Genomic DNA, 18,867 nt, shown 5'->3' with positions numbered 1-18,867 from the left:
GACGGGTACGTACAAGAACAGCTCCGCCACTGCTCATTATCGGCTTTTTACTCACATGCCTGAATGGATGGCATCTTTGCAGACCTGTCCCTGCCCTAAATTCACCCCGCCGCCATGAAGAAAACCCCATTCACACCGAATCGTTAGCAGTCACTGTAATTATGAATAAAACGAGGGCAAGCAGGACCGCAATTTCGTAAATGGCAGATAAATCGTTTTATTTTTGATTACCGCTTATTTTATAGTATATTTTTGGTGGCAAGACCAAAACATTAATTAGAAAAAGTGCTCACTGCGTAATAAAGAGGGAACCACATCAAGCTCTGCGGAGAGAGGATTATAAAGTGTAAAGCCCAATGCACTACAAAATGCGTTTAATAATGTTATTGTGAAACTCAGTCAATGGTCTCGGGATTAGTGCCTTTCAGAGCGCAATCCATCTGTGTGCTTGTTTACGCTGCCAAGGTTTTGAGGGAATCAAGAGTTATTTTGTTATAAACTGAATTTGCAGCTTGCTATTGATCTAGTATAGTCTGAGACTAAATCAAAGCAGATATTCAAAGCTTTAATCCAGATCAGCAGAGTCTTTAGATGAAGATAGGAGAGACTCTGAGGATTTGGCTTCCATCTTGCTCCTTGAAATGACTTTTTAAGCACAAGGTGCATCTGTTGACTACTTATTTTTGCTATCCATCTTATTTCTAAAGTCACCATTAAATAAAAATTCTTATTTTTATGGAATATTTCAGTAATTATTACTATAAACTAGGGCTGTCAAACGATTAACCGCATACAAAATAAAAGTTTGAGTTTGCATAATATATGTGTAAAATAAGTACTGTGTGTAATTAATATGTATATATAAATACACACAAATTAATGTATATATTTAAGAGAAATATGTTATTTATGTACAAAAAATAATGTATTTATATATAATATAAATTATATAAAAATATAAATAAATACATACACTTGTAAATATTTCTCAAATATATACATGGATGTGTTTGTATTTATATATACATAATAATTACACACAGTACACCCACATATATTAGGCAAACTCAAACTTTTATTTTGTATGCGATTAATCGTGATTAATCGTTTGACAGCCCTACTATAAACGATCTGTAGGCCTCATTATTATTATTATTTTTTTAATTAATGTCATCTTTAATCAAAATTACATCTCTGCTCTGATGATGTCTTTACTGGTGCGAGGGCGGGGCAACCTGTCACTCACATGAGATCAACCAATAGCAAAACACAACCATCCAATCAACTCAGAAGACATGTTAAGGTTCTTTAGAGATATAATGTTCCAGCAAGTCTGCTTAATCAATTACCAAAGAAGCATGTCAAAATTATTCAGGAAAATAATATTTTCTTATCAAGGTGATAAAATGTTGTGTAGCAAAAATGATTACACCCTCCTAAAAGTTACTAAATAAAACTAAATAAAAGTTTATGTTTAAGTTTAAGGCAATATTTGATCACCAGGAAAGTATGTTGAACCAAAACATTTAAAGAGAAGTAATTTCTTGACAATTAAAAGTGTTATATAGCCCACCGAATCAATCTCAGACTTAATGCTGACAGCAATGGAAGCACTTGGGAGAGAACTATCAGGAGATTTATTTCTTAGCACAAAAGAGGACAGTGGTACAATAGGATTACCAAATCATTGTTTCAAGTGTGAAAATATAGCAAAAGCAACACAGAAATTCAAAAACAATGAACTTGTGACAATCCCCCTGAAATAATCAGGCCTTCATTTTAAGCTTTCATTTAGTGATGAGGGATTTTTTTGCTAGACAAAGAGCAGGAGAAATACCAAGTGATTTTCTCAGAGCCAGCAAAAGCTATGAAAAGATTTGACTGTTTATCTCACAGAGTAAGATGCAGCCTGCAGAAATGTCATGCACGGTTGTTGTTCTCACTGGAACTACCTACTGTAGCCAAAGCACAATAAAGTCAGTTAGCCATTTCCAAAGCCCATATTTACAAAATATAGATTCCTGGAATCAATACTCTGGTCTCATGAGACCAAATCAATCATTTTGGATCTAACAGCATCCAAAATGTTCTGGTGTTGCTAGAGGAGGAGTACAGTGAGAAGTGCCTGTTTCCCACAGTAAAGTTCAGTGGTAGTAAAGCTCATATATAGGGATGTATGAGTGCTGAAGGTATGAGGGAGTTGTGCTTTATCAATGCTGTCATGAATTTACACACCATGTGTAATTTAATACACAAACTTGAAAAAGAAGATGTTATACCCTTTCCTCATTCCCTGCATTGTTGGACATTTTTTCAACATGACAATGAGGATATGCATTGTCCCAATGTGAAAAACCTTGTACTGCACTCAATCTTAACACTCTTGAGCCCCTGTGGGGGATTCTGTAGAGACGAGTTGAGCAACACTCCCCATTAAAGATCAGGGCATTTAATGAGCTCATCAGTGCTAGAATATTATACATTTGTTGAATTAAATCTAGGGTGCACTCATTTCTGCAATCCTTAATTTAAACAAAATTGGCTAATTTACTCATTTTATGGCTATTAATGACATATATTTCTCAGTTTTTATTATGTATATGTTTAATACATTTTAGTTTTGCCATCTTTCCATGAATTGTGTTAGTGATCATAAAGAAAATACATCTTTTGTATTTGTTCAGAGGGGGTGTACTCATTTATGCTGTGCACTGTATTTATATAGCGGCTAATGAATCAGAAGTTTTGCACATTCACAGAAAACAGCTCACTAACGTGCTGCAAAATAAGTTGGATAGGCTTGAAAAACATCAGAGCAAGAGTAAGAATTAACGTTTTATTTATTTATTTATTTTTGGAAGAAAATTTGAGTGGTTCTTGCCCATGCAAAACTTAAAAGGTGTTCTGAGTGATAGACCACTTTTGAATTTGATGGAAAAATACAAAATTCTCTAGCAATTTTTTTGCACTATTTTTCATAGACACTTATTGTCATGAATTACTTATAATCAGCTACTCATTACACTTTTGGCCTATGACCTAAAAAAATCCATCCATTCCTTAAACTACAAACATTTAAAAACTGTTGAAAGATCACACAATGGTAATTTATTAATTACGTAGTATATGTTATGTTGCAAATGTAATCTATTCTCATATTCTTTGTGAAAATCACATCATAAATGGAGCGTGACAGAGAATGTTTATGTTCAGTGCTCTCTATAGTTCTGTGCATCTTCATTCAGTGGATGGAGGCTTCTGTGTAAAGGGCTTATATAATCCATAGGTCAACAGAACAAATGACTTCATCTTATGTATGGAAGGCATGCAGAACGCCCTAGCAAGCACATAGCGATACTGCAAGGTACAATATGTAACTTTTTTTGTTAAAAATGAACAGAATTTAAATAATACACCATCAATCCTTCTTCCAAAACGTGTTTTGTCTTACCCTGATTCACTATGGTAAGCCTGTCTAAGTGTTTAGTTACTGTTGCTATGTCTGATAAGCCATGCCGCTCTCATCATGTTCTGACAGTGAAAAAAAAAACATTGAGGAGCAAAGAGGACACTGGCGACAACGCGGTTACAGAGCAGGTTACTTTTTATATGAAACAAAGTCTCGAATTTTGTAATTTTTTAAAGAAATGTAAACAATAAATACCGTTTTGTGGCTCTTTAATGTGTCGTTACAGATCGCTGTAGCGCCTCAGTTCAAGTGGCTCGTGAACCGATCATCTCTTCCAATTAGTTAAATTATAGCATTAAAGGTGCCATCGAACGTTTTTTTTACAAGATGTAATATAAGTCTAATGTGTCCCCTGAATGTGTCCCCTGAAAGTTTCAGCTCAAAATACCCCATAGATTTTTTTTTAATTAATTTTTTTAACTGCCTATTTTGGGGCATCATTAAATATGAGCCGATTTATGCTGTGCGGCCCCTTTAAATCTCGTGCTCTCCGTCCACGGAGCTCGCGCTTGCCTTAAACAGTGCCTAAACAAAGTTTACACAGCTAATATAACCCTCAAAATGGATCTTTACAAAGTGTTCGTCATGCATGCGGCATGCATGCGTCGGATTATGTGAGTATAGTATACTGTTATATTGTTTACATTTGATTCTGAATGAATTTGAGGCTGTGATCCGTGGCTAACGGCTAATGCTACACTGTTGGAGAGATTTATAAAGAATGAAGTTGTGTTTATGAATTATACAGACTGCAAGTGTTTAATAATGAAAATGACGGCTCTTGTCTCCGTAAGTACAGTAAGAAACGATGGTAACTTTGACCACATTTAACAGTACATTAGCAACATGCTAACGAAACATTTACAAAGACAATTTACAAATATCACTAAAAATATCATGATATCATGGATCATGTCAGTTATTATTGCTCCATCTGCCATTTTTCGCTATTGTTCTTGCTTGCTTACCTAGTCTGATGATTCAGCTGTGCACAGATTCAGACGTTAATACTGGCTGCCCTTGTCTAAAGCCTTGAACATGAGCTGGCATATGCAAATATTGGGGGCGTACATATTAATGATCCCGACTGTTACGTAACAGTCGGTGTTATGTTGAGATTCGCCTGTTCTTCTGAGGTCTTTTAAACAAATGAGATTTATATAAGAAGGAGGAAACAATGGTGTTTGAGACTCACTGTATGTCATTTCCATGTACTGAACTCTTGTTATTTAACTATGCCAAGGTAAATTCAATTTTCAATTCGATGGCACCTTTAAATAAACATGAATGAACATTAGAAGGAATGTTGTTTCAACCATGGAAAGACATCAGTACACACCATTTTTCAAGTTCAAGTCCACCGGCATTAATGTAACTCCCCTGACTGCTTTGTCGGACATAACGGCGGATTCAGTGTTATGATTGGTTAGATCGCCTGTCAATCAAACTCTTGACGAACTTGGCTAAGTGATTTGAAATTTTGTAAAAGCAAGACAGAGATGGTGTTTTTATTACTCAACAGGTGAGTAAGGTATTTTATTGAACAGATAAATCATCAGATGTAACTCTCTGACAGAGTTCATTGTAAAGCAGTGCTGGAATTTATTTTCAAGGAAATACTGTGTCTATTAATGGATAAAGCTACAGTAACGTCTTCAGCTGGTCAGTTTGAGATCTTTCCATCTAAACTGGTTATATCTCTTAAGCCTATAGTGAATGTTTTATGAGCAGAAGGATAATTTCTCTTTAATGAGTTATGAGAAAGAACCATATTCATCCGCACAGAGCCGAAGCACAACCAAAACAATGTTCTTCTGCAAAATTCATGCAGTTTTGTTTTTAACTGCTAGAGGGCCAAAAGTTGCACAGTGCACTTGTAAATCAAGATAGATTGAAGCATAATGATTTAAGATACTAAATCAAAATTGAGTTTTAGGGGTTTAAGAAAAATAATCTTGTTTTTCCTTTGAATTAAGTTGATTTTTCTTACCTCACTGGCTTTTTTGTTCTTGTTTAAAGCATAAATTCACCATTTTGATCGAAGAATGTTCAGGTATTTATACTGTAAAGCAAATCAAAAATACAGAGTAGCTTTTTTTCAGTAAACACCCTTACATCTGATGCTTAGTTTTGTGTAGAAATGTAAAAATCTAATTACATTATAAAATGCTTATTTTTTGTGTATGCATTTTGTTGTGGGTCCTGTTCGGCCCCTCCCCTCACGAATGTTATGTAGATTAGATGAATCTGTTGTGAGTTATGGGGTGTGACAGGTTAATCTCACAGTAGCAACGCCTCAGCCCTTTGTGTCGCCTGTAGCCCTCATCGCCTCTCTGAGTCACTTCTGAATCGCCCTCGGCTGAGGTAAGTCACAGTCTTTGAGTGTTATTAAAGTTGCAGGCTTGCTTTGTGCCTAAGCTGACAGGCTAAGAGGATGCTGGGACTGGATTCACTCACTGATACTTCAAACATGCTTTTATTGCATTTTTGATTTATTAAATGATCAAATGCAGCTTAATCCATTAGCAGCCATTTCAATTGTTTATTGTCTCAGAGGAAAATCACAGGTGTTTATACTGTTCTCTGATCAGGCAAACTGCCTGATGATGTTAGAACTTTCAGAACTTTAAGGTTTTGTCAAGCTAATATTCACTTTTAAAAAATTTTGAAATTAAGTTTGAATATTTCATTTGCGGGTCAAAGTATTTTTGGTAACGGTATGGGGAACACATATTAACCATGACTTTTGCCTTAATAAACTCTTAATTTACTGTTTACAATAGTTAGTAAGGTAGTTAAGTTTAGGTACTGGGTAGTATGAAGGGATGTAGAATATGGTCATGCAGAATAAGGCATTAATATATGCTTTAAGTACTAATAAACAGCCAATATGCAAGCTAATAGAAATGGTCCCCATAAAGTGTTACCTTGTTTGTTTTTTCCATCAGTTACTTATTTAATTACTTCAGATGTAATTGCATTAGTAAATGTGCTATTTTTATGTTTGTAAACCTGCATTTTTTAAATTAAATTAATATAAATAAAAAAAAAGTAACTAAATGATGCCCGCATTGAAAATGAGTCATAAAAAAATAATCCTAAAGATTTTTGCTGCAAATATTCGAAAAGCCTTAAGAAACAGGATTAATTATAGAGAATTAATCCAAAGAATTATCTTTCCCGTGACCTTTTTTCACATTAATATTTTGCTTTATTTATAAGTTAAAGAATTTACATGCAAAAGTTGTAGATTTATTGTCTTTATTTAATTCTAAGCAATGTTATGATGAAATTTAAAGATGTACAGTGAAATATAGGTAGCACTTTATTTTACAGTCCTGTTTTGCATGTACATACTATATATTAACTGGGCCAGAAACTACCCATAAACCTAATCTTAATCCATGTACTTACCTTATATTACAGTACTTTCTTGGTAAGTACACTGTAAGTACATTGAAATTGCACATACTGTCAAATTAAGTGCAACCAAAATATGAAATAAATATTTGGGGGTCCAATTCTCACTATTAACTATGACTTTTGCCTAAATAAACTCCTAATTACTGCTTATTAATATTTAGTAAGGTAGTTGTTAAGTTTAGGTATTGGGTAGTATTAAGGGATGTAAAATATGATCATGCAGAATAAGGCATTAATATGTGCTTTTTTAGTACTAATAAATAGCCAGTATTCTAGTAAAATGCATGCTGATAAACAACTAGTTAATAGTGAGAATTGGACCCTAAACTAAAGTGTTACAGATTTTTTTTTTACAGTCTCCGTTCAGCCACTGGAGGATCTCAGCATCATGGCTGCTGTAAGTACACTATTCTTTCTACTTCCATAATAAGCACTTAAAAGACTGCATTAACCTCTACTGTTAAATGCACTAGGTGGGATGAACTAATCTCTTGTTTCTCAAGGTGTTTTAGCAGGTCATGTGATGGGGATTATTAAATAGCCACTAATTTACTGAGAGTTGTGGGGTCTCCACAGCAGGATCATGTAGCCACAGGATTAGTTTTCTCTAAACCTCTTGTCTGTGACTCTGTCAAGCCCATGCAGCACATACTATACTGCTTTCTTTTCATTTTCATCCCATTAGACCGGAACATTTCGAATGGTGTCTGAGGAGGAGCAAGCATTACGTGCTAAGCTCGAACATCTGACTGTTAAGGACCACGGCCCGGTGTACGGACCCTGTAAGAAAGTGCCGGATCACACAAAACAGAAGGTATCACTACACTACATGCCCCTATAATGAAACATACTTATCATTAAGTTGCACATAAATGCAAATTCACCTTCCTATCTCAAAGGCTAAAGATGAACTGAATGAAACGGAGGAGAGGAAAGTGTCTTCCATAAAGGAATTGAGGGCCATGATGAAAGAAAAGGCAAGCGAAGGGGATGATCTTGCCAAAGCTGTGCAAGAAAAATTCGGGGACAGTCCGGATTCCCTTCTGCTGAGATTCATACGCGCACGCAAGTTTGACGTGACGAGAGCACATGAGCTTATGAAAGGTAAAGTGCTTTATTTTATCATGGCATCAATGCGTTTACACGTCGGCTCCATTGTTTCCCTTCTAAACCGTGTAATTGTGGCCATCCAAACATGCTTTTGTCTCTGCATCCTCAGACCTGCCTGTCTCTGGGACAGGGACAGAATCTGTGCTTTAATTGGGGCTTTAACGAAACTTTCAAAGAGACCCTTTGTGCACAAATAGGGCAGGTTCTCTTTCTCAAAGGGGCTGAGAACAGGCAGACAGGCTGGGCTTTGATGTTCTGCGTATTTCACACTAATACACATGCACAGCCCACAGAAACACTCGCACACATGACTGAACCTTTCAGTGCATGGGAAACAGGACGAAATACTGCAAAAGAGCAATGCTGCATTAATGGGGCAAAACAGTATTGCTGTTATTCCCATTAAAATGCCAATGTTCATAAACAGTGAAAGGGTTATGCATGAAAAATAACTAGTAATTATTACTTTTTTCAAGTAACTAGTAAAGTAGCACATTAGTTTTAAATTTACAAACTTACATTTTCAAATAAGTAATGCAAAATACTTTGTTAGTAACTTTTGTTAGTGGAGATATTTCCTTTCACAGTAATCGCTGTAAAAAGAAATACAACAAACAGCTGGTAGGGACTACAGCAAGCTTCTTCATGGGTTAGTGACATCACAAACCCTAAAATTTACATAAACTCCGCCCCTGAGAACACACAACAAAGGGGGCGGGGCCTTGTTGGGCTGATTTAGAGAAGAGGAAGAGTTGTTGTAGTAGAGTGTTGTTGACATGCCGTCATTTTACGCCGGACTGCTTCACAAACGAGGGTCGATTCAACACAAAAGATGAACATGACGGCACATGCTAGTGGATGAATTGAATCAACTCCATAGCAACTACATAAATGTATCCACTAACCATTCAGAAACGTCCAGTTTCATTCTAAAAAGTTTTTGCTCACACCCAAATAGGGGCAAATTTGACAAGCTATAATGAACAACTACACAATATGCTTACAAAATTACTGAATTTTAATAATATTTAAATAAAGGGTGTCAGTTTTCCTAGGCTTGGTCACTAATGTAAATTATTGTCATATAGAACTAAAATTAATTTGGATATCAGCTCAGATTATCTGGTCTTTGGAGAATTCAATGACTGTAGACTGCAGACTTTTGTATGTTGGCAAATGTGAGAAAGGTTTGAGACATTGCTGAATTCAAATTTTCATTTACATTCAACAAATGGTGATTAGTCTGTTTGTTTTCCTCCCTCTTCGACAGGTTATGTGCGTTTTAGACGAGACTATCCGGAGTTGTTTGAGAATCTAACCCCGGAGGCCGTGCGTAGTACCATTGAAGCCGGTTACCCACGAATCCTCTCCACCAGGGACAAGTACGGCCGAGTGGTGCTGCTCTTCAACATTGAGAACTGGGATCTAGAGGAGATCACTTTTGATGAAGTATGTGTGCTATTTGTAAAGCCTGATTTACATCCACTGTCCAAAAAAACTGGGATTTTCCTAAAGAACATGATCAAAATAAAAAGCTGAGTTTGCATAGGATCATTTGCAAAGGATTTTTATGAAATTTGGGCTTTTATAAAAAGTTCAATTTTCATAATATGAAGAAATTCACAGAGTGAATCCAGGTGAATGGTGTCACTTTCGGGGTGAGATGAGTGGCAACAAAGTGTCCCAGTTTACTTAAATTCACCCTACAGTCTAAATTCATTATAGCCAATAGAATTGAGGTAATCACAAAGTTCATTGGTGCATTTTGCATGAATAATCACAAAAACTAATAGAAATGCATGTTTCTTCTGCTTCTTCGCCTGTGTTTTGATCAGAAGATTCTGCACTCTTTCTGAAGTTGTGTAACAGCGCCCCCTACCATATAACAGTGAAAACACGGAAAGCTGGTGTCATGACAAATCAGGTCCTTCCTTGAAATTGGGTCTCCCCAAACTGTTAGTTAATGATTATCCTAAGTATATATGAATGATATTAATGCATAGCTTACTATATAATGCGTAAGAAAACAAATTAGTGCATAATAAAACCAAATGAGAGTAATTTCTTACACTTGATTAACTGTTAATTAATAAATAATAATAGTCTATTAAGTAAATAATTTAAGATTTTAGCTATTATTTAATAATTTAGTTTTTGTGTGTGTGTGTGTGTGTGTGTGTTTTGTCATTATTATTTTAAAAAAAAAAGTCCATATAGTTCTTATTTTATTTCAGTTGTACTTAAACTAAAATGAATTGAGAAATAATGCCTTGGCAACTAGCTGAAATTAGTTCACTTTCAAATTAAAATTTCCTAATAATTTACTCACACCCAATTCATCCAAGATGTTCATGTCTTTCTTTCTTTCTTCTGTCGAAAAGAAATGAAGGTTTTTGATGAAAACATTCCAGGATTATTCTCCTTATAGTTGACTTCAATGGCCTCCAGATGGTTGAAAGTCAAAATTACAGGGCGAAACGATCGGTCATTTTCTAAAAAATAAATAAATAAATAAAATTATATATGTTTTAACCATAAATGCTCATCTTGAACTAGCTCTCTTCTTCTTCTCTATTAGAATTCCGGCAGTGTAAGTGTATTACTGCCCTCCACAGGTCAAAGTTTGAACTAATTGTTATATTTTTGCACTAGCATATTGTATATGACAATTTAGTTCAAACTTTGACCTGAGGAGGGCAGTAATACACTTACACTGCCAGAATTCAAATGATGAGAATTCAAAATTATTCAAGATGAGCATTTATGGTCAAACTGCATAAAAATGTAAAAAAAAAAAAAAAAAATTAGAAAATGAGCGATGGTTTTCTTTCGCTTTCTTTTTGTATGTTATTAGTTTTAGTTAACAATAGTAACCCTGTCTCAAACATGACTGCGTCTCTTCACAGACTCTGCGTGCCTACTGCGTAATCCTCGAGAAACTTTTAGACAACGAAGAGACCCAAATCAACGGCTTCGTCCTCATCGAGAACTTCAAGGGCTTCACGATGCAGCATGCGTCTGGCATCAAACACACCGAGCTGAAGAAGATGGTGGACATGTTACAGGTAAGCGCTTACACTGCCTTTCAGCCCAAAAAATGTCATATTACTCTTAAAACTCACAAATCACAAAGAAGATCTGGTGCTCTCTGTATGATACAGGACTCTTTCCCAGCCCGATTCAAGGCGGTGCACGTGATCCATCAGCCCTGGTACTTCACAACCACCTATAACGTGGTGAAGCCCTTCATGAAGAGCAAACTGCTGGAGAGGGTGAGTGGAGCGAAGCGTGAAAAGAGGATTTCAAGTGGATGTGGAAAAAACTCTGAACCGGGCACACAAAAGAGCTTTACGATGTGCTAAGATCTTCACTATTCTGACAAATGAATTCAAAAAGAGATTTAAAGATCCACTTAGAAGCTTGTACGCCCAGTGGCATCAATTCACCAAAAGCTAAAAAAGTATGGCAAACTCTGATGACGTCATCAAATCTTACTCCCTCGACGTGACAAGTGTGTGTGGTGCGTCCAAAGATGAATCATACTGTATATAGCTTTGATCATAACCCAGTAAATTAGACAGTTACTCTGTTATACGAATGAAGGACTTTCAATTACTTCACACAACCTTTTCCAGCACTTCAAAGCTTAAAAGTCTAAATATTATCCAACTTAAATGTTATTTTTAATGTGATTTTTTTTGTTCATCAATCAAAGATTGTCTACATTTGTAAAACGAAAAGTTTAAAGATGTAGGAAAAATAACATTTGGTGAAAAACAAACACTTTTAAAGCTTAAAAACACATTAAATTACCATTATAACCGGTAGATGGAGGCAGAGGAGCACTTATGGGCTTATTAGCCATTTCCACTCCCTAATATAGGTTTCTTCACAGTTTGCTTTTTAATTTATTTTTAGAGATTATCAAATCACTATGATAATTTTTTTAAGTCATTTTTGTCACCTTTTTTTTGTACTGAAGTGTAAATGTATTTAATTGTAGGAAAATTAAATTAAAGTCTTGAGAAACCAAACTTTTCTTCAAATTGCGAATGAAATTACACAGACAGCGAGTAAAGAGCTTCCTTTATAATCACTGAAGAAGAAAAAACTCCTGTTTTAATCAATGAATCTGACTAAACTTCACATTAAAGCTTTTATCTAAATTGTGTCTCTTCTTTGTTTGTTATAATTGGAGGATTTGTGCACATATAAAACTTAGTAAACTTGCGCTAAACAAACTCGTACAGCGTTTGAGAGACTGAGCGGATTCTCACTACCGGTAACTTAAACACCACTGATTGGTCATTATTTTCAACAGGAATGACTGTGATTGGCTACAATACTTAACACTGAAAAATTATATTGTAAACAGACATATTTGCAGCGCCGTTAAACCTATGTGACATGAATATAACAACCAGATCGCTTTAATTGACTTGCTTTTCTCTCTTATTAAACAATTACAAATGATATGTTACACATAGTAATATAACTCCGTTAATCCTGCACTACAAATATTACTTTGCATTAACCTGACGCCCCTGTTCACACCTAAAAAATACACTTACAAAACCTACTTATTCTACATAAGGATCATATATGCACTTTCATTATGAGCATATGAAAATGTTTGAACCCGTTTATCTAGGTTTTTGTTCATGGTGATGAGCTGGGTGGCTACTTAAGGGACTTTGGTGCTGAAATCCTTCCTCCGGATTTCGACGGGACGGGTCCCAGCTGTGACGGCAAAGAGACTGCGATCAAGCTGTTTGGTTCTGAAGATACAGCCCTTTAAATGACCCAAGCCAACAGGACAACACTGGGACAGACACCACCCTTTGTTCTTGTTTTGTTTTTTTAAATATACGAGTAAAATGTTTTATAGACACCACACTCTAAGAAGAAAAGGTTCTAACAAGGATTCTGTCAGCACTTCATATATGGAAAATTTTTATGGAATTAATTTTGTTTTAATTCATTTTTTTTATTTTAATTACATTTTATGAATTAAGCAGCTCGTGAAACATACTTTATCACTAGAAACATTTGAAATAACCTGTTAAATATGCATTTTCTCCATTTCTCCTTGTTTTGAACCTTTTTGCCATAAAACGTTCTTTAAAATTGAGTTTTTAAACTCTAGGGTTCCATATAGAAACGTTTTTTCTAAGAGTGTATGTAGGAAATTATTACAATTGTATAGTTTAACACTTTTAACCACTGTATTACGTTGTTAATGTATAACGTATAAGAAGGGACAGTTCGCCCAAAAATGAATAATCATTTACTCACCGTGAAGTTGTTCCAAACCTGTATAAATTTCTTTGTTCTGCTAAACACAAAAGATGATATTTTGAAGAATGTTGGTAACCAAACAGTTGTAGGGCACCAATGACTTCCATAGTAATTTTTTTTCCTACTATGGAAGTCAATCAACTGTTTGGTTACAAGCATTCTTCAAAATATCTTCTATTGCATACAGGTTTGGCACAACCTGAGGGTGAGTAAATGATGACAGAGTTTTTGGGGTGAACTATCCCTTTAACAGATGTACAGTACTGTAGGGATGAAATATTACACATCTCACTGGCCGATACCTGAAATGTTCGACTTATTTGGCATTTGTTTTAAACATAGAGAAACTTCATTGAAGTGTCTTTTATTCTTTGTCTCGAAAACGGTGGCCTGAAGTTAATCAAAAGAAAGTTTTGTACTGGTTGTGTGTTAAAAATAAGTGTTATAATTTGAGAATCAAATACATGATTACAAGCCTTGACCAAGAAATAATACGGTTGTTGCTTTGTTGTTTTAGAATGAATGGCTTGTATCAAGTAGATGTAATGTTGTGGCTGTTGTTTTTAAATCATGTTGGTTCTTTTAGACCCAGATCTTTAGCCTGTGTCAAGTGTAATTGACATTTTCAAAAATAAATAAAAAAATTCAATAAAATGGGCAAAGATATTCATTTTTTACAAAACAAATGCACATATGTAAACTACTGCTATAATGTTAATTATAATAATAATGATTATTTTGGAAATAAATTAATACTTATATTGCGCAAGGATGCATTAAATTGATGTTTATAATGTTATAAAATCCTGAAAAACAATTGTCATGGTTTAAATATTAAGCAGCACAACACTTTTCAACGTTGATAATAATCAGAAATGTTTCTTGAGCAACAAATCATCATATTAGAATGATTTCTGAAGGATCATGTGACACTGAAGACTGGAGTAATGATGCTGAAAATTCAGCTTTGATCACAAGGAATTAAGTTATTTAAAACTAATACTAAATTAAAATATAGCTGCACGCAGCGATGACGGGCCCAAGCCCTGGTGGCTTAAGGAAACCTATGCATGGAGGGCAATATACAATCTTAATTTAATTTAAATCAAACAATGATTTTACACGATGAGACACTTCCTGTTTCCCTTTTTTGTCATTACTTTAATTCCTCGCCATGGCAACACTGTTCGAGATATTCTAAAATCGTTCGCAATTTAGCGTTTTCAGTGTCTTTGATTCATGTTGACGAGTTTGGTGCTGCTTGCATAAGGAGTACTTAGAGCCTGATTATTAAAATAAATCCACATTCAAACCAAAATATCTGACATCCTGTTGGTCAGAGCTAATGACTGTAAATTAGAAAGTTGTCCGGCTTGATGAGAGCAATATATGTACAGAGTTTGGTGACTGTAGGTAAAACTAACCCCCCAACTCAAAAGGTGGCGCTATAGAGCCCCTCCTCTCCGCCCACTTTTAAGCCTTTGCCCATGTGTACTGCCCGACAACTTTGACGTGTCAAGTTTCATGCAATTTGAGGCATGCCAAGAGCCTCAAAAACAGTCAGGAATATTCTAAAAGTTTGACGTGTTGCCATGGCAACAGTATTTAAGACATTAAGAATCCTTTCACAGGTCTACATCTGCCTTGTCTTGACATTTTTCTGACAAAGTTTAAATCAATTGGGTAAAAATAAGAGGGCATTTTCAAAACACTTCCTGTTGACAGTTGGTGGCACTATGGCTTTGATTCACAATAGTCACATGTGATCGGACTCTTACAATGAACACACAGCTGAAGTTTCATCAAAATCAGTCAATGTTTGCAGAAGTTATAACACACTTCTTGTTTCCTTTTTTGCGCCATAAATACGTTGCCTTACCATGACCAAACCGTTTGAGATATCAAAAAATCTGCTTGCAATTTAGCATCAGTGTCTTGACTTCATGTTGAAAAAGTTTGGTGTGAATCGTAAAACAGCCTTTGGAGCAGGTGGATTTATCTGAAAGCATTGATACCAATATATTTAAACAAAATTAAAATAATAATAAAGATAAATCAACTGGAGAAAAATAATGTAACAGCAACTGTTTTTTTTTTAAACAAGAAAATAATTTATTTCTGGAACACAATAACCATTCTTGTAATAATAAATTATTCAATCACACACCATCGTTTTTTTCAAATCAAAACCACACCAGTGATTGAGATATTATGCTGCATGGGGTTTTGAGGTCGTGAAAAATGACACGTTCAAAAACCAGCCATCAAACACAAACTGTAATGAGAATGTGGGTCAAAATAGTAGGAAAATTTAGTGATCTTCAGTGAAATAATCCCTTACAAGTGAGATTACAGTGGGCAGTGTCAATCTGAAAGCTTTAATACTCTACTCTGTATTCTGCAAATAGTTTTTTTTTTTTAAATATATTTATATATATGGCCTTTCACTTTCCTTTTATAATTCCTATTTTTGACTGCAGCATGAATACATTTTCTCTAAACTCCATTTGACACAATAAGCTAATTATCTCGGTTTGGCGTGGAGAAAAAGAGAAAATAATTCAGAGCATTACTGCTGATCGTCGAACAAATTAATGTTTCCTGGTTTCCATAAACAAATCACTACATTTCAACTAAACATTTATATTTTTACCTGCCAATGCAAGTTTGTTGGTAGTTTTCATAAGCAGACGTGGTGATATGACACAAACATTAACATACACATTTACAATCATACTTTTGTACATAAAAATAACAATATTGAAATTAATGTAAAATACAAATCAAACAAATTTGGTTAACATTTGCTCAGGATGTACAACAAAAGCACATGTTTTCTGTGCAAAAAGTAAGTGGGAGACATTCTGAAAGGCAAACTGGATCGAGTTACAGCAGAGATTGAATTTGTGCTGGTGTAAAAGGCCAAACAGATCCGATCACCGGAAACAGCCGAACACTGACACCCAGTCGGGAGCTTTTCAGTCTTACAACACGGTTTTGCTGTTTTCCACAAGTTTAAGAAATAAGACAACTTCACACAACAAGACCTAACAGAGGGGAGGTAAACGCTCTCTCTAAACCAATTAATACTAAATATCTGGATGGGTTTTTATAAACTGGACCAGTTGAGAGCTGTAGAGTGTGAATCAGTGATTTTACACCCGATAACCCACAGGGGGCGTCTTTCAACTGCTAACTGGTAAAAACAGTCCTGTCTTTTAACACTTTCTCCTTTAAGAAGATGCATCACTATTGACAACTAAACACTAATAATAATGAAGGCAATTACGTTTGTTAAGAAATGCACATTTTTCACAATATATGACTGATTGTTTCCGGCAATCAGTGACAAATCTTTACTCAACTGTCAATTAACCAATATACTAAACACTAGACATGTTATTTGATTGGTTTTTGTTTTGTTGTTTTTTTGGTCACCGAATGGCTTTTCCATTTTCTCCCTTGGAAACGTAAAAAGATTTGTGTACAAGATTCCTCATTTTCTTTCAGAGCTGCAGCATTAAAGATTATGTAATCTCACAAAATCTGTCAAGAAATGGCCAAGTAATATTTCAACCCAAAATCAAAAAACTTTTACCCTTTGTTCTCAATATACATACACACTATCAGTCAAAGGTTTTTGGACGGTAAGATTTTTAAAAATCTTTTTAAAAGACGTCTCTTCCGCTTACCAAGGCTTCATTTATTTGATCCAAAATACAGCAAAAACAGCAATATTGTAAAATATTTTTACAATTTAAAATAACTGTTTTCTATTTACATACATTTTAAAATGTCACTTATTTCTGTGATCAAAGCTGAATTTTCAGCATCATTACTGCAGTCTTCAATATCACATGATCCTTCAGAAATCACTCTGATATGATGATTCTGCTTAAGAAACAATTATTATTATCAATGTTGAAAACAGTTTTGTATAATTTTATATAACATAAAACTTTTGCAATGTTTTAAATGTCTATACTGTCACTTTTGATTAATTTAAAGAAATTTTTTCTAAATAGAAGTATTAATTTCTTTCAAAAAAACAAAACAAAAACAAACTTTTGAACAGTAGTGATGTTACAAAATCTTTATATTTCAGATAAACGCTGTTCTTTTAAACTTTCTATTCAACAAATAATCCTGAAAAAAAAAAAAAACTGTTTTCAACATTGATAATAATAATAAATGTTTCTTGAGCAGAAAATCATCATATTAGAATGATTTCTGAAGGATCATGTGACACTGAAAACTGAAGTAATGAGGCTGAAAATTCAGCTTTGATCACAGGAATAAATTACACTTTACTATATATTCAAATAGAAAGCAGTTATTTTAAATTGTAAAAATATTTCACAATATTACTGTTTTTTACTGTATTTTGGATCAAATAAATGAAACCTTGGTGAGCAGAAGAGACTTCTTTTAAAAACATTTTTTTTAAAATCTTACCGTCCAAAATCTTTTGAACAGTAGTGTATATAGTCCTATTTATAGTCCTACAAATATGTATTACTTTCTTAAAGCAAAATGCAATTTTTGTTGGGGTGAAATATGACGTGGACATTTTGGCTTCACTGAAACAAATCAAGTCTAACTGCACTAAAGTGCTGTGATTGTTCCTGGAGAATCCACACAGGCCTTTGGAAACAACACTTTGAATGTTCCCTTCAAATTTAAACATATCTTATATATTTTCCCCTCTGCATTTGATTATTCAAATGGTTAACATAAAGAAAAGTTCAGTTCCATTTCAGACAGTCCAAGAGTAAAGAAACATAAATGTATCAAGTAATTGCACAAAACAGTGAAATGATAAAGAAAGAAAAATTAAACCGAAACAATACGATAGCACAAATCCCTTTAAGTAACCAGTTTTCACAGACTTGCAGCGAGAAATGCACTGTCGTCTCCCACTGGGTCCCAAATCAACACGATACACAATCTATTTCTACCAACTTCAATGGATCTCCACAAACACGAGTCAATACTGCAGCAACAGTGTCTGCTGATCTCCAGCAGGGCTTGAACGCAACGGGATTCGCCATCTAAACCGGCTCGTAGTGCTTGTGGGATCGTAGTGGGCTTGTAATCAGGAGGAATCATCGAGTCAATTATTCAAGGTTTTCTCTCTCCCTCTTGTTTTCATTGTTAATTTCTAGTTTTAATATGGTCGCCTAGTCTTTATAGACTCTTAATGACAACATAACGGATCCTATGGCAAACATTATATATAAAAGTGCAAAACAAAAACTAGGAATGTGACTTGGATTCAACCGACAAGGCCTGGTACATAGATTCACGCTTAATGACGTTTCTCATCATACTCTGGTGTATTTAAGAAGGTCTAGTTAGCTTTAAAATATGAGCGATGTGAATGCTAGCCTGTGCTAAAACAGTTACCAGGCCAAAAACCGAAGATAGCCGCTTATTATCAAATGCTAATATGCAGTCAAATGGCGTGCCAGTCGTATCCGTAAGCACACAGTGCCTGCATAACACTCACTTCCCATAAACCCACGTCTGAAGAAGTTCGCCGGGTCTGTTTGATAGTGAATCTCACC

At 34.8% G+C, this 18,867-nt stretch overlaps 1 protein-coding gene across 1 annotated transcript; it reads left to right on the top strand.

The window, feature by feature from the left end:
- Nucleotides 1-7,268: 7,268 nt before the first annotated feature.
- rlbp1a (retinaldehyde binding protein 1a) lies at nt 7,269-13,038 on the top strand. Its single transcript, XM_067400709.1, has 7 exons — nt 7,269-7,289; nt 7,578-7,706; nt 7,792-7,996; nt 9,273-9,451; nt 10,909-11,067; nt 11,164-11,274; nt 12,654-13,038. The coding sequence occupies exons 1-7, from the start codon at nt 7,281-7,283 to the stop codon at nt 12,798-12,800; spliced, it is 939 nt and encodes a 312-aa protein (XP_067256810.1). The 5' UTR covers nt 7,269-7,280; the 3' UTR covers nt 12,801-13,038.
- Nucleotides 13,039-18,867: the final 5,829 nt, after the last annotated feature.

This window comes from Chanodichthys erythropterus, chromosome 11 (assembly GCF_024489055.1).
Source record: "Chanodichthys erythropterus isolate Z2021 chromosome 11, ASM2448905v1, whole genome shotgun sequence".
NCBI lineage: Eukaryota > Metazoa > Chordata > Actinopteri > Cypriniformes > Xenocyprididae > Chanodichthys > Chanodichthys erythropterus.
Note: the sequence above shows the minus strand (reverse complement) of the source record. Positions and strands in the feature narration are given on the sequence as shown.